Raw genomic sequence first — 15,757 nt, 5'->3', positions numbered from 1 at the left:
GAAACCAGGCACAAAAGGCCATACTTTGTATGATTCTATTTATATGAAATGTCCAGAATAGACAAATCTATAGAAATTGATTAGTGGTTGCTTAGGGCTGGGGGAAGGAGGCTAAGGAAGTGGGTAATGACTGCTAACAGGTATCTGCCATTTCTTTTAAGGGAAATGGAAATGTTCTAAAATTGATTGTGCTGATGGTTGCACAACTCTGTGAGTATACTAAAAACACTGAACTGAGTGAATTGCATAATATGTGAGTTACATCTCAATAAAGCTCTTAAAAACATATATATGTAAGCAAAAAAAGAAACTGGAAGCTCCATGAAGTTAAGTGATTTGGTCAAAGAAAACTGCCAGCTATCAACAATTAAATCTGCAAACGTGTGCCTTGACTCCCACACCAATGCTCAATTCATTGCTATGGACCGCCTCAGGCAATTTGGGTGGGTCCCTAAGGTTCCCCCAAAGAGCTGGAAAAGCAGAAAACACAGGTACTAGCATAAGAAAAAAAAGAAACAGGTAGTAACACAGCTGAAATGCAGTTTTAAAATTTAATGTGACTCCAAAATGGAGTCTTGAACCAAAAAAAAAAATCTAACCACCATTGATCTAAGAGGTTGTGCTCAGGAGAACAGTATCCCTTTTACCAAGAGCTCAATGAGAGCAGGGCACTGGATGCAGCTGCTGACTGAAAAGGAAGAAGAAAAATGAGATCAGAAGAGGCAGCAGGCTGAAATCACTAGCCACTCTTCTGCATATGTCAGAGAGGCCAATGAGCAACATGCTTCAAACAAGTTATTTTACTCGCAAGGGGTGTAAAATCCTTTATAGAGATCCGAAAGTATCACCCCCAAATTTAATTATGTCCCAGGACTACTGTACACATGTAAGATAGTTAAGTATAATATTTGAATGTGGTGTCTCTGCAGCTGACTTAGACACAGAGATCATTGCTGGAATACAACTGTCCCATTTGACTAGAATAACAGTATCACTGTTGATGGAGAAATGAAAGTAAGCCAAGAACATGCAATCACTAAAAACATTATTTTGAGGGTTTGAAAAACGAGCTACGAAAAAAACTCAGCTATTGTCCGAACACTGCTTTATGCAACACTATAATGAACGTTTTGACAGAAGGAAAGGACAACAGGAGGCAGAAGTAAGAAATCCTGCAGGTGCCCAACTAATCCAAATAAGAAACACACAGCTCTGCTCCTGCCTTCCACAATAAAAACAATTCTGTTTCTTGTGGCATATGAACCAAGATTTTTTTTGCCAGGAACAGAAAACAACTTACTACATGAAAATGTCAACTTGTTCCATGGAACGCTACACTGGCAGTGAACAGATATAAACCTTTTAAACTAGAGAGACTGGCTGTTTCCTCACCAAATTTTTAACATCACTGGCCCATTATCAAATTCAGTTCAGTTCATGCAAACTCTAACAGAAGTGGACAAAAATACCACCCTGAAGTATACACTAGAAATAAAAGATTCTAGAAAATATCTTGTCCCCAAATTTCTAACAACTTTCATTTATTTCTAATTTTATGTTCGTGTAGAAGCTCTCTTAACCCACCTCCACCCAACCAACCTGCCTAAATCACCAATGCCCCCCCCCCCTTAGCTCTGTGAAATAACTGATGTCGCAGCATGCAACCTGGCCCTGATGAACAGCCACTCTTACTCTGCGACATTTCTGCTCCCACCCACTGACATGCACGCTTACCAAGAATTGTTTTTTCCCAAGCCTATTTCTACCAGGTGCTCTTGTTATTAGTTATGTGAAATCAGGGAGAAAAGAAAGGCCTGTTTCTATGAAAACTAAGTTGGATGCTTAAAGAGACTTGGTAAAGTCAAATTAGATGTAGATGAGACAGATGTAAAAGACTGGGGGGGAGGGAATCATAAAACTCAATCATAAAACTCAAGAGGGATTCTGTACTCATACTGCCTCACAAATGCCTTTCAATTCATGCTCTACTTTAAAAAAGCAAAACAAACTGGAAATCATAGATGATAAACCAGGGGTATGTTTAATGCAAACAAGATGAAGGAACTCCAATCAAGACATCAATACAAAAAAGAAAGGCCTTGGCCCTACATCAAAAGATTAGCCAATGTGTTTCTTAAATTGCAAAGAGGAAGAGGAGGGGAAACCTATAGATTGAAACAAATTAAAAAAAAAAAAACAAGGGATATCAATCAATTATAATGTACAGACTTTATTTAGAACCTGATTCAAACATTAAGTGGTTAAAAAAAAGAAAAATATATATATATGACAGGGAAATTTTAACACTGATTTGATACTTAATGACAATAAGGAATTACTGTTGTTTTAGGTAGGATAATAGTCCTGGTGTCATGTTTTTTGAAAAACAATCCTCATTTAGATATACATGCCAAAATATTTATGGATAAAATGACAGAATTCTGTAAGTTGCTTCAAAATAAACCAGAGAGAAAGAATCGGGAAGGGGTACAGATGGAAGATTGGCCATGAGGTGGTAACAGCATGAGCTGGGTGATGAGTCCATGGGGGGTTCATTATACTAGTCTCTCAACTTTTGTTTATGTTTGAAATTTTCCATAATAAACACTTTTAAAAAGATTAGTGAATGAATGCTTACGTATATTTTAAATTAAAATACTAAATGTATGCATCATTATTTCTGATTTCCCTGCTTCATTTGTTTTTTTGCCCCAATTAACCAAGCCAGTCATAATCCAAACTGATTGCATAAGAGGTGTTCTATTGTAGATAAAAAAGCATATCGCCGGATGCCCAAAATACAGCAGTAGTTACCCCAAAACATTCTAAGAACAATATCCCATATGACCCAATTACCCTTGAAAACTAACACATAGAGTACATAAGCAAATCCAAACATTATAGCGCTGCTGCATCAGCATATTTATTCAGAAAATTACTTCCCTTACAATTCCCTTCACCATCTTTTTACCTGTAAAAAGGGAGGAGTAAATTACAACCTTCGTTAATCTCTGAAATTCTCACCCGGGTTCACCAAAGAAGAGTTATTTTATTTTATTTTTTTTAAAGATTTTATTTATTTATTTGAGAGAGAGAATGAGATAGAGAGAGCATGAGAGTGGGGAGGGTCAGAGGGAGAAGCAGGCTCCCTGCTGAGCAGGGAGCCCGATGTGGGACTCGATCCAGGGACTCCAGGATCATGACCTGAGCCGAAGGCAGTCGCTTAACCAACTGAACCACCCAGGCGCCCCAAAGAAGAGTTATTTTAAAAGCCAGAGTTCAGGTAAGGCTCTCCAATGTAGGTCTGCATCTGGTTGTGAAAGGTCAGGGGAGAAGGATGACTCACCAGCGACTGAAAGGTAAGAGTCACACTCTGCTCTTCCCTCATCCAGGTTGGGCTCAGGGAAGGAAAGAACAGGCAACTGCTCTCTTTTGACCTGTCCTACAGCTGACACCCTAGGCTCAGAGGTACAGCAGGGCCTTGAAAGGCAGAGGGGATACAAGATAAAGAAAGGAGGCCTCCTCAGACATGCCCAGGAGGCTAATCCTGGCATAACCTTTCTGGAAAGCAATGTGGCAACATAGGCATCAAGTATCTTAAAAACATGTGTACCCTCTGACCCAGTAATTTCACTTCCAACAATCTATCCTGAGCAAAAAAATCAGAAACGCATCAAAGACCCCATGTGTACAAAAATGGGCACCACAGAGAACTTGAGAGTGAAAAACTGGGAAGAGCCTTCAATTACGAAAAAAGTTTCAAAAAATGACAGTAGGCAGACAATGGAAGCACATACAGCCATTAAAATTGATTTTTACAGAGTGCTTGGGTGGCTCAGTCGTTAAGCGTCTGCCTTCGGCTCAGGTCATGATCCCAGGGTCCTGGGATCGAGTCCCACATCGGGCTCCCTGCTCGGCGGGAAGCCTGCCTCTCCCTCTCCCACTCCCCCTGCTTGTATTCCTGCTCTCGCTGTCTCTGTCAAATAAATAAATAAAATCTTTAAAAAAAAAAAACTGATTTTTACAAAGAGTTTCTAATGTTGGGAAAATGCTTAAAATGATAAAAGAGAAAAGGAAGAAAACAGTATAACAATATGATCCCAATTATGTATTTTGTAATATTAATAACTTGCCTCTAGGTGACAGGATTAGGGTGATTTTTTTCCCCTTTGCTTCTCTAAAAGTTCCTGAGTTTTCCCCAAATTTCTTCCATGAGTGAAAATTACTTTTATAATCAGGAAAAAAAAACAAAAACAGGGCAAGGGGGTAGAAGAAAGTCTAGTAATGATAAGCTATGGGGCTGGAGTTAAGAATTTATGCTGGCTACCTCTTGTCTTCCTCCTTTTCAGGCTCCAGCTGTAAGCATTCAACTGCTCCTTTAACATCACCTATAGTGTATCCTGACGAGAATAAAATTTATCTTCTTGTCCTCTAGGACCAGTAGTTGCTACTTTTTCCATACAGATGACACAACAAATACTAGCTGAATTAATCCATTAAAGGTAAGGACCATTAAAAGTAACCCCTTTAAGGGCCAGTGACCCAGAAGTCATTTTGTTCTGTTTTTAAATCATATCACTTAGTATAAAGAAAAGAACCAGAGGTAACTCAACACAGAGTTTAAAGTTATTTCAGGAAGTGCTAGCAGCCCAAGACAGACTGGTGAGTCTGCAAAGGAAGAGAAGCTCCAAGGCAGAAGAGACAAAGCGAGGCTTTGGCTGACCATGCTGAATATACCGCCGGCCTTCTCAAGGAAATAACCCACCGCGAGCCTGGATACCAAAGAACCTTCCCTTTAAAGTAAGGGACTAGAATTTCAATGGCAGGATTTACTTTAGATATACTGAACTTCCTAATAATGAAAGTTTGAGATATGCCAAAAATAAATTACTTGCCAGAAAGCTTGTGAAATCTCCTTACCCAGAGATTTGTGAGAAAAAAATAGAAAATTACTTTTCTTTAACATCTTAACTGGAGATAGAAAATTCAATTATAAAATTCTAAGATCTATGAAGGGTATAAAAACAAACTCAGCTCCCTTTTTTTTTAATCCTGATATCCATTCACTAAATGAGTATTTACAGACATTGCAGTAAGCACTGAGAATATAGCAGCAGACAACAGAGGAAAATCCCTGCCCTCGTGGAGCTTACATTAAATATCACATTGTGCCTCCTAACGAGCCTTAAAAGCTAGATTATTTTCTCTAACTTTAAGTAAAATTATTTCTAGAAACTTCAAGCATGTCACAAACAGCATCAAGCATTTGGACTGATCCAGAGGAGAGCTTAATAAATATTTCTGAAACAAGACTAAAAAAAAAACTGTGTGGCTGAGTACTGGGATGGCAGGGAGACTTTTAACTTCATTATATATAAATCTGTACTTTCTGAATTTTGTGCCAGATAGCATCCATTCCCAGCTTTTAATAATTTTTCCAAAAGTTTACTGGCTGGATGGATGAAGAGGTAAATGAATGAATGGATGGATGGATGGATGGATGGAATGAATGAATTAATGAATGAAAAATTTTTCGCAAAAAAATTTGGTCTTAAGAAATGTGATTAGCTAACCTGAATCTTGGCATTCAGTTCTTCGGAAAGGAGCAATGGAAAGTAAAGTGCCCTGCTGGTAAGCATGTACGTACACACTGGTGCCGAAACCAGGCAGGAATTTGAAAATTCTCAGAACTTCCTAATCAAAACCTAAATATAGTCTAAGACAACTGGCCAAAAGTATCCAACTGAGTGAGCACAGCCCACACAGACAAGGTTGAACAGGCCATGGGTGTATTTCTCCTTCCTTTTCAGTTTCTAGGAAATGAGACTGAGTATTCACAATCTGATTCCTACCTTTCTGACAAACTAAAACTCTTGACATGACGTAAGTAGCAGCCAGAGACTTCCTCTCTTCAGTGGATCGCACACCTCCTAAACAAATATATTCCTCAACAGAACCTCACTATGGCTCATCCAACACGCTTGTAGTAGCTGAAGGAATTTTATTCTGAACAGATCCAAAACAAGCCCTTTCAAGCTAATTCATCCAAGGCTGTTGAGGCTTCTCAAAGACATTGCCTAGGCCAGTTATTTAAAACTTAGTTATTACGTTAGGACAAAAGTCCCTGAGAATATATATATTATATATTATATATATATATAAATTATATATAATTTTCATTCTCTGGATGTTATCAATCATCTATGAGAAAGTGTAACTATACTATTATACCAAAAGGGACCAAGCCACTCACTATTAGAAGGGGGTAGGGATTCACTTGATGAGTGACTTCATTCACTTGGGGAACAGGCATAGTAGCTCTTAGCAATCTCTACACCCAACGTGGGGCTTGAACTCACAACCCCAAGAACAAAAGTTGCATGTGCTACCAACTGAGCCAGCCAGGCACCCCTAGGTGTAACTCTTAAACCAGAAAGGAGAACCACCTAAGAGGAGCCCTAGATAACTGGTCCTCTTGGTCCTCACCTGTGTCATCAAGGGTTTGTATCTTGGTGACCAGTTCTCTTTATGAGTTACAAGACGGCACCACGCCCTAGAAATTTGTAGTGATCTGGTAAGTAAGGAGTTCATCTCAGAAAGGTCCTTTCAAAGACAGACCAGACCAGACCAGACCAGTCCAACAGAGCAAAAGTATAATTACTCATATTCCCTGGGAGTAAGCTAGATATAGTGGTGAAAGAAAACTATATAAAGCAGACTGTGTTTATGGTCATTGCCTTTTCTATGTTCACTGCTTTCCTTTTTTTACTTTCTTAGTATTTTGAAAGGCTTTTTTTTTTTTTTTTTAACAGACTTACTTATTTTTGAGAGAGCGAGCATTAGCCGAAGGGCAGAGGGAAAGGGAGGGAGAATCTCATGCAGACTCCTCACTGAGGGTGGAGCCAGACACAGGGCTCGATCTCACAACCCTGAGATCACAACCTGAGCCAAAACCAAGAGTCAGATGCTTAACCTATTAAGCCACCCAGGCACCCCATGAAAGGCTTTTTTGATGACTCAGTCAAGCAAGGTGGCACGAAGGGGTATTTGAATAGAATTTAAAGGCAAAGTAATGGACCCATGGAGGACTGCTGGTAAGTGACAGAAGTGACAGAGTGAAATACAGTGTCAACATATTTACTCTTCCTCCCGACTTGGAAATTTTTCATCTCATTATGGCATCTCACTTTTGGACTTTGTTTTAGTAGAAATGATAAATCTCTTAGACTTTAATTAGTAGGTACATCTTGTTTCTTTAATAAAAGATCACGATGGCGGGGCGCCTGGGTGGCTCAGTTGGTTAAGCGACTGCCTTTGCCTCAGGTCATGATCCTGGAGTCCCGGGATCGAGTCCCGCATCGGGCTCCCTGCTCTGCAGGGAGTCTGCTCCTCCATCTGACCCTCCCCCCTCTCATGTGCTCTCTGTCTCTCTCATTCTCTCTGTCTCAAATAAATAATAAAAAATAAAATCTTTAAAAATAAATAAATAAATAAATAAAATAAGAGCTCACGATGGCAAGGACAATGTTTTCTATGACTGGAGGAGTCAGGGTAGAGTTAACTAGGAATAGGGATGCCTGGATTCTAATTCCAACTCCCCCATTAACTAACTGTAGGATTCTGAGCAAATTGCTGGGGGGAAGGGAGGGGTGATACCAAAGAGATAAAAATCTAATGGATAATTAGTCCAAACTACTTTAATTAGTCCCTAAAAGCATAAGATTCTAAATTCCATTAAATCCATCTTTCTAGACTCTGGAAAAGAAAGAGGTGGAATAGAACATGTCTAAGATCTTTTTTGTGCCCCCCCCCAAATCAGCAAATATTGTTGGCCGATCACATTTAATTTATGTGGAAAATGTATGTCATTCTTTTATAGACGTGAAAGAATGTAAGCTGTTAAAATTGAACACCTCCCCCATCTGAAGAAATGCATTAGAAAAAGCATTTTTACCCTTAACCATAAAATAACCAGCATGAATTTTTAAAATCATAAATCAGAGGATACCAGAGCTCTGCTGTGATATCCTCTGATGCCAATCCCATTTCATACTCAATTCCATAAAATGGCCTATAAGTCCTATATGATCTGGCCCCTAATCTTCTGACCTTACCCCTACCATCCTTCCCCTTGTTCACTAGTTCTAGGCACCATGACCTTAGGTCTAATCTTTGGATAAACCAAGCTCATTTCTATCTCAAAACCACTGTACTTGCTATTCCTTCTGCATTGAAAATTCTATCTTCCCAGGCTGGCTTATTTTCATCGTTCAGGTGTAAGCTCAAATATCATTACCTGGTGGGGCGCCAGGGTGGTACAGTTGGTTAAGTATCTGCCTCTAGATTTCAGCTCAGGTCACGATCTCAGGGTTATGAGACCAAGCCCTGCATCAGCGTGGAGCCTGCTTAAGATTCTCTCTCTCCCGGGCGCCTGGGTGGCTCAGTTGGTTAAGCGACTGCCTTTGGCTCAGGTCATGATTCTGGAGTCCCAGGATCGAGTCCCGCATCGGGGTCCCTGCTCAGCGGGGAGTCTGCTTCTCCCTCTGACCCTCCCCCCTCTCATGTGCTCGCTCTCTCTCTCTCTCAGATAAATAAATAAAATCCTTAAAAAAAAAGATTCTCTCTCTCCCTCTCCCTCTGCCCTGCCCCCCTCTAAAAAAAATAATAAAATCAAATAGCCACCATCTTATAAAATATCTATATACATATATCTCATCACCTTGGAAAGGCATTCCCTGACAACTCTATGCAAAGCAGCACCCTTCCCCAGACACTCTCTAGCCCATTTATTTTCTTCATGGTATTCATCACTATGTGAAGTTACATATTTACACGTTTCTTGTCTGTCTCCTTGAATTAGAAAGTAAGCTCCAAGAAGGCAAGAGCTTTGTCTCTCTTGTTATTGGTAAATTCAAGACCCCAGGATAGAACCTGACCCAAAATCTGGATTCAACAAATACATGCTGAATGAATGGATGGATAAGGGAAAGGTTCCATCCCTGTGCAAAGGTATTTTTGATGTCTTTTAGAATTATAGAGGTTCTAGTGAGTAGAGAACATTTCTTTTTCTCTTCAAAGCATCCATTTTGTTCTCTTTTATGCCGTGAACTAGAAAACATTTGCCAGATTGATGCTTGGAAAATGAAAACAGCACTTCTGGCACAGAAATAACTAGTCTGGGCACCTCTGGCTTGAGCCAGATCTATGACTTTCTAGGGAGCTGGCACCAAAGTCAGAATGTTAAAATAAACAGCTTTGATGTTCAAAGTGGAATACTGGTATTTTGACTCTGGAGAAACTAGTCCAAATCAATCTTAGCTCTTCACAAAATCTCAACAAAGTTAGTAACCCCATCACAACTGTATCAAAATGAAGTCAGTCGTCTTTCAACAGTCATTTTTAGATTACCTAAAGATGGAACTATCTTCCTCAAATGTATCTAGTGTAACCTTCCTTTCATTTTCTTTTTGATACAATTCTCTTTGCTATTTACCAATGAATCTCACTGTCGGCCTTCTCATGAGCATAAGCATCTTCTACTCTCTCCATTAAGCTCTTACTTATAGAAATGAAAATACTACCCCTTGCCCACTGTGAGTCGTTCCCTTCATGGAAAGGAGTTTGTACTAAACTACGCAGCACACACACATGTCATGGATGGTCCATGTTTGGAATGGGGTCACGGGGCAAAATGTTTTCTGTATGTAATATCTAAAGTTAAGAATCCTGACCTTGGCCTTCAAAGTAGCACACTGTGCACCCAAATGCAAATGTATTCTTAAGTTTGTAGGAATATTTCTTCATATTCTCCACCAGATTTAAGTGAATCTCTGGTGGGGGGTGGGGGGGGAGTGCACGCAAATAAACTCTTCCATCACCAATGTAACAAAGAGTAGTTAGTTACAAAAACACACTAAAAATGCGGGGCAGCCCAAAGCAAAAGCTAGTGTTAGTCACAGTTGTCATTAGACAAGTCTCACATTTGCTTTAAAAAAAAAAAAAAAACTTTAGGGGCGCCTGGCTGGCTCAGTCAGTAGAGCATGCGACTCTTGATCTCGAGGTCATGAGTTCAAGCTCCATGTTGGGCACAGAGCTTACTTTAAAAAAAAGTTTAACTAATGGAAAATTATGTTTTAAAATGTCAATTTCAGGGCGCCTGGGTGGCTCAGTTGGTTAAGCAACTGCCTTCGGCTCAGGTCATGATCCTGGAGTCCTGGGATCGAGTCCCACATCGGGCTCCCTGCTCAGCGGGGAGTCTGCTTCTCCCTCTGACCCTCCCCCCTCTCATGCTCTATCTCATTCTCTCTCTTAAATAAATAAATAAATAATCTTTAAAAAAAAAAATGTCAATTTCATGAAATTAGCCCATAGTCCATGGGAGTTCAACCCAAATACCTCAAAGTGGCATCTGAAATAATAGCTAACTCATATTTTTACACTGAAAGCATATCCTGAAGATGACATCTACCTACACAAAACAAATGGCCTATGCATTCATGGACTGTTCCAAACAGATGCAAAGCAACAAGAGCGGAGCCCTGTCCTACTCATCTTTCTTCCTACAGCAACTGCTGCTGACATTTACTACATGCCTACTATGTGCCAGGCACTGTTCCAGTACCTTCCCATATATTATCTTATTTAATCTTCCTAACACCCAAACTTGGGAGGTAAATACTACTGTCATCTCATTTTAAAGATGACCACATCTGAGCACAGAGAAGGTAAATAATGGACCCAAGATCACCCAGCTATTAAGCAGAAGAGGATTCAAACCCAGGCAGCCTTATCCAAAGCTCAAGCTCTTACCACAACCCAGTAGCAAGCAAGCGATACATATGCATTGAAATAACACTTTATAAGTGTTTGACCAATGGCTTGTATAGTCTACACATTTTAAAAATGCATACAACATATAACTACTCTTTGTTCCCATTCATCCAATCAGTAAAGGTATTATTAGGCACAGGCAACAGACTATAAGCAATCTGAAAGCAGAAAATCTTCTTTTCTATCTCTTTAATACTTGACAGTGTCCTACCAAAAGAATAGAGCCAGAGAACCTCAGACTAAGACTTCTCAAAAAAAAAAAAAAAAAAAAAGGAAATCAAAGAAGGTAGGACAAAGACAGCCAGGGTGAGCTGCTGACCAAAGTGGGTCACAGATGAACCTCCTCTCCTGGTTCCTGTTCCACAATGATGCTCTAAGCACCGCAGAACTGCCAATATCAAGTCTAGCCCACAAAGGCCAGGCTGCAGAAGTCCCCAACAACCCAAGGAACAACAGAAACTCTTTCCTCTTCTCTACTGATTCTCTTCAGCCCAGGATCCTACTCCAGGAGGTTTGAGAGTTAACAGAATTTGGGAAACAGCCAGCTTCACCACTTCTTTTGGACGGAGGGCAGTAGCTTAGTCAATAAATGAAGTTTACTTTAGCCTCTTAGTCCTTGGAATGGACGGTGTGTGTGAGAAAAGGTAATCGTAAATACTTCCCTGATTTTCAGAAAGCACCGATTACCTATGCTCCTTCGACTAATACAAGTATTTTCTGAATTACCTGAGTCTGATTGTTAGACATGGTTTTAAGAAAAGCCCAGACCATTCAGTGGCTTCCAGGGGGAAGAGGAGAAAGGAAACAATCACAGACCTCTTAAAGATGAAACAAAAAATTATAGATTCTGGAAAGAGATAAAAAAAAAAACCCCTCTCTTTGGTTCCAAGTGACCTGACTGCAGAAGTAAAATAAATGCTGCAGTGCATGGGGAGAAACATCTATCTCCCTGAGCAACTGAAACAGCAGCTTCTGCATCTACTAGAACCTACTAGACACCTGCCTCGCCATTATATAACCACACCATGGCCTTAATAGGCCATCACACTCTATGTCAACAGCTGTTAAGCACATCTAAGCTGTCAGCATTTAAGAATCCCTTCCAACGTGGATCCAGATAACCAGGGAGCAGGCCAAAATATGCTCATCGTTCACCCAGAGCACATGACAATTCCTTGTGAATTAAGCTTTACTCATGTCGTCAGAGTAATTTAAGCAGCAAAAGATAGGGCGTTTGTAACTGTAACTAGGAAATTGCACACTGCTACAGAAACACAAATGAGTGCTGGTGTGGTCCTTGCACACATGCAACTCATTGTCCAAGGCATTTCGTTCAGTCTCATTCAGGATTTCAAATATTTCCATACATACGAATTACATAACTGCACACCACAAATGATCACAGATAAAAACCAACATAAACAGTGAACCCGTTTATAAACAAGCTAATGTTTAAAATGCTGCAGTCCTAAAGGACACCAAGGCCTCAGAGAAAAACCAAGAAACACACACACACACACACATACATACGAAAATTAGAAAGCAAGCAGATCAGCCATAATTAGCCACTGGCTTTGCTGACTACTGAAGATAAAAATGTCTCTTTTATATATAAAGCCAAGAATCAACTGTTAGCAATTACATTTACAAAAACATACGACCCTGTCTGTCACAGATTTTTTTATCAATATTTCGGTGTATCCAAGGGCTGCAAGATACAAAATTATTTAAATCATAGATACCATAAACCAGGAAACCAATTAAGTTCATGGAGTCCATCCCCCAGAGGTCAGAGCAAAATAATCACAGGAGCTCAATGTGATTACTTAGAAGAGAGGGGGAGATTTAAAAAAAAAAAAAAAAAAAAAGGAAATGCTGAAACAAGGAACAAAGCTCTCGAACAACTAGGGTTGTTTATAAACATAACTTTGGCTTAGGGAAGAGTAAACAGAACTGTAAACACCTGGGGGTAGGGGGACAGGCAGAGAGGCACCCAAGTCTTGGCTCAGTCCAGTCCCCCTTCAGGGTCCAAGGCTGACATCAGAGAACCCTGGACTTTGGTACATCATTCAGCTCAGACCTGCAGACTTGAGGCCCTCTGATAAAAAACTGACAAAAAGGCTGAAGGGGGCCCCCCAGAGGAAGTGAAACTGACCAATCAATTTTCCACAGCCACCTACCCTGCCACCCTGGTAAAAAAGGCCCCTTGTAGGCTTTGACAAAAAGGAGGGAAAAGGGAACTTCAGGTTGTGAGTGAGAAGGAGAGAAGGCCCAGATAAGTTACTGGCTTCTGAAAACAAGCAGTTGCCATAAAAGCAAAAACAAGGTCGGCGATGATAAGGGCTAGGCTGAGGAGGTGAGGAATTGATGTGGCTTTGGTAGGAAGCAGCAGCCGCTGTAAGGGTCCTTCATCAGGTTGAAGGAAAACACAAAGTGCAGTTTTAGATATAATGAATGACTACACTGAAAGTATTCATTCAAGTGAGCAAAGCAAGAAATCTGGAGTACAAATGGGCTTTGTGGGTCCTCTCAAAACCAAAAGATTCTTCCTGATGACTTTGATTCCAATACTTCCAATGTAGAAGGCTACCCACATTTCCTCAAAAATGAATTTTGTATGTAAAACCGTGTATGTGTACTTATATGGCTTCCTAATTGACCTTGGCCAATTTCACTACTACGGCCCCACAAATCCCTTGAGAACCAAAGGGCCCAATGAGTGTAATGCTCCAGTGTCTGGGTTCCTCATCCACCTCCTCGGTCACCCACCAGGCTTTACCCCCACCGCTGAGAGCCCACCCTGCCTCTACAAAGCCCATGATTCCAGACCCTCCAACAACTAAAAATAACCAGCAACCCAGCTCTCCCAAATTATTTAACCCCTGACTACCTACTGCCACCATGAACACGGGGCGCCCTGGGCCTCTGTTCCCTGAGCCCCTTCCTGCGGAAAAGCAAAGTAATTTTCTTCCTTCTTATTTCCCCATTTTCTTCCTCGCCTCCTCCAATAATCTCGTCTGTCCTCGGGCTCCCATTCCTACCATCCATCAGTCTTAGACGATCAAACGCTGATTGGCAGCTGTCATAAGGTACCAGGTCCCTCATATCTCCCCGGACCCTGCACCCACCACACACCCCTAGTACATGCCCCTATCGTCCTTGTTCCCCTCCTCATTGCCCCCCCTCCGGCTGACAGTTTAGCCTTGTCTTCCCCCATCCTGCTGTCCACATTTCCTATCCCCCTGCCCTCCTTCCCTTAGGATTTCCTAATTGCTGGTTCCAGAGTCCTCTGAGCTTACAGTCTCCGGCTCCTGAGAGTTCCCAATCTCTTCCTTCCAATCACCCCCTCCGCTACCCTCCGCAGCGCCCCGGCTGGGCACCCCCTCCCCATCCCCGGCTCCTCGGTGCCCCAGGTCTCCGCGCTCCCCGGCCCCCCCCTGGCCCCTCAGCCACGGAGCTTCCCTCGGCCGGCTCGCCGGCGTCCCCTACCTCCGGCTCGCCCCCTACCCACCCCCCTCCGACAGCCCCCCTCCCCGTCCGCGTCCCCGATCCCCAACGCTCTCCACTATCCCGAGCCCCGCTCGCCGCGCCGACCCCTCAGCCTCCCAGTCGCGGGTCTCTCCTGCCCCCGCCGCACTCGGACGGACGGCCCCGGGCTGCGCAGCCCCGCAGCCGCCCGCCCCCGCCGCGCCACTACCTTGGCCTTGGTGACGAGGTGCGTGGCCCGCTTGACCACAGCGAAGTTGCCCTTGCCGATGGTGCGGTCGATCTCGTAGTAGCCGATGCGGGCAGGCACCGGCCCGCGGGAGGCCGGGGCCGGGGGACGCGGCGGGCCAGCCGCCGGGGGCACGGCAGCGGGGGCGGCCGGGGGCCCCGGGGCGGGCGGAGGCAGCAGGCGGCCCGCCGGCCCGGCTCCCCCCGCTCCGGCCCCGGCAGCCCCGCCAGCTCCGCTCGCCGCCGCCGCCGCCATCTTGTCGTGCAGTGAAACCTCCCGGGCCGCGGGGAGCCGGCGGGGGAGGGGGCAGGGGGCGGGAACGAGGGGGGCCCGGCGGACGTCACTCCGGGAGGCGGGGCGCCCGCGCCGCCGGGGCCGGCGCCACGGCAACCGCGCGTCACGTGCCGACGCGCGTCACTGCCCGCGGCCATGGCAACCGTGACCTCACCGGCGAGCTCGACCTTCCCGCGTGGGCGCTGCTCCTCTGGCGCTGGCTCCCGGGTGCCCCCCTCTGGGGATGGGGCGCGGGGGGGCGCCGGACGCCGGGCTGCAGGCCGGGTCCCCAGTCGCCCCGGGGATGGCTGGCACGACCCCTGCTGTGACCTCCGTCCCAGTTCAGCAGGCACCCAGCCTCCCTTAGAACAAAATAGCTCCTCATCACCAGAAATACCGGCCTTGTCCCACTTTGGCGCCTGCGGCCACAAAGGCAGGAAGAGCTACGAGAAACTGTAACCAGCTGGTCGCGAGGCAGGGGAATTCTGCAGTAAAATTCCTTCTCCTAACACAGCCCTGCGCACCCGGTACAACTAACCTGATTGTCACCGAATACAGGGGGGATAGGGAAACTGGGATTTGCGCGTTCAAGGGTGGAGAAACCAGCCCAAACATGCGTTCCAGTCTTTGGGTGGGTGAGGGCCACAGAGGCTCCGTCATTTTCCTCGCACCCCGCCCCCCAGCAATTCTATAGCTAGATGACGGTCACAGGGTCCGCGTCCTATTTCTGTCACTTGTATAACCCTGATGGAGCAGTGGTGCACATTGTGCAGAGAGCCACGTCATGGTTAAGGACAAAACCATCTGTTGGGCAAACTAAATAAAGACTAAAATAAGAATTCACTCCTTGCAGGGACTCTCCGAAGACATTCAAGGGGATCAAATTTATAATCCCAACGATAAATCTCATATTCTTTTTTTCTTCCTTCGTCTGCTATC

General features: G+C 43.6%; 1 protein-coding gene across 14 annotated transcripts in view; it reads right to left on the bottom strand.

Annotated features, from left to right (window-relative positions):
- SIK3 (SIK family kinase 3) overlaps positions 1-14,815 on the bottom strand; it is a 242,383-nt gene extending 227,568 nt beyond the window's left edge. For all 14 annotated transcript variants that reach the window (XR_010407101.1, XR_010407102.1, XR_010407103.1 and 11 more), the window contains exon 1: positions 14,528-14,815. Coding sequence is in view for 11 of the 14 variants with exons in the window: in XM_045894973.3 (XP_045750929.1) it covers positions 14,528-14,800 (273 nt within the window). In the remaining 3 variants the exon portion in view is untranslated. The remainder of the gene's footprint in view (positions 1-14,527) is intronic.
- Positions 14,816-15,757: the final 942 nt, after the last annotated feature.

The sequence above is a fragment of the Mirounga angustirostris genome, unplaced genomic scaffold (genome assembly GCF_029215605.1).
Source record: "Mirounga angustirostris isolate CCGP_5_RB_7025 unplaced genomic scaffold, mMirAng1.0.hap1 SCAF_13, whole genome shotgun sequence".
NCBI classification, from domain to species: Eukaryota; Metazoa; Chordata; class Mammalia; order Carnivora; family Phocidae; genus Mirounga; species Mirounga angustirostris.
Note: the sequence above shows the minus strand (reverse complement) of the source record. Positions and strands in the feature narration are given on the sequence as shown.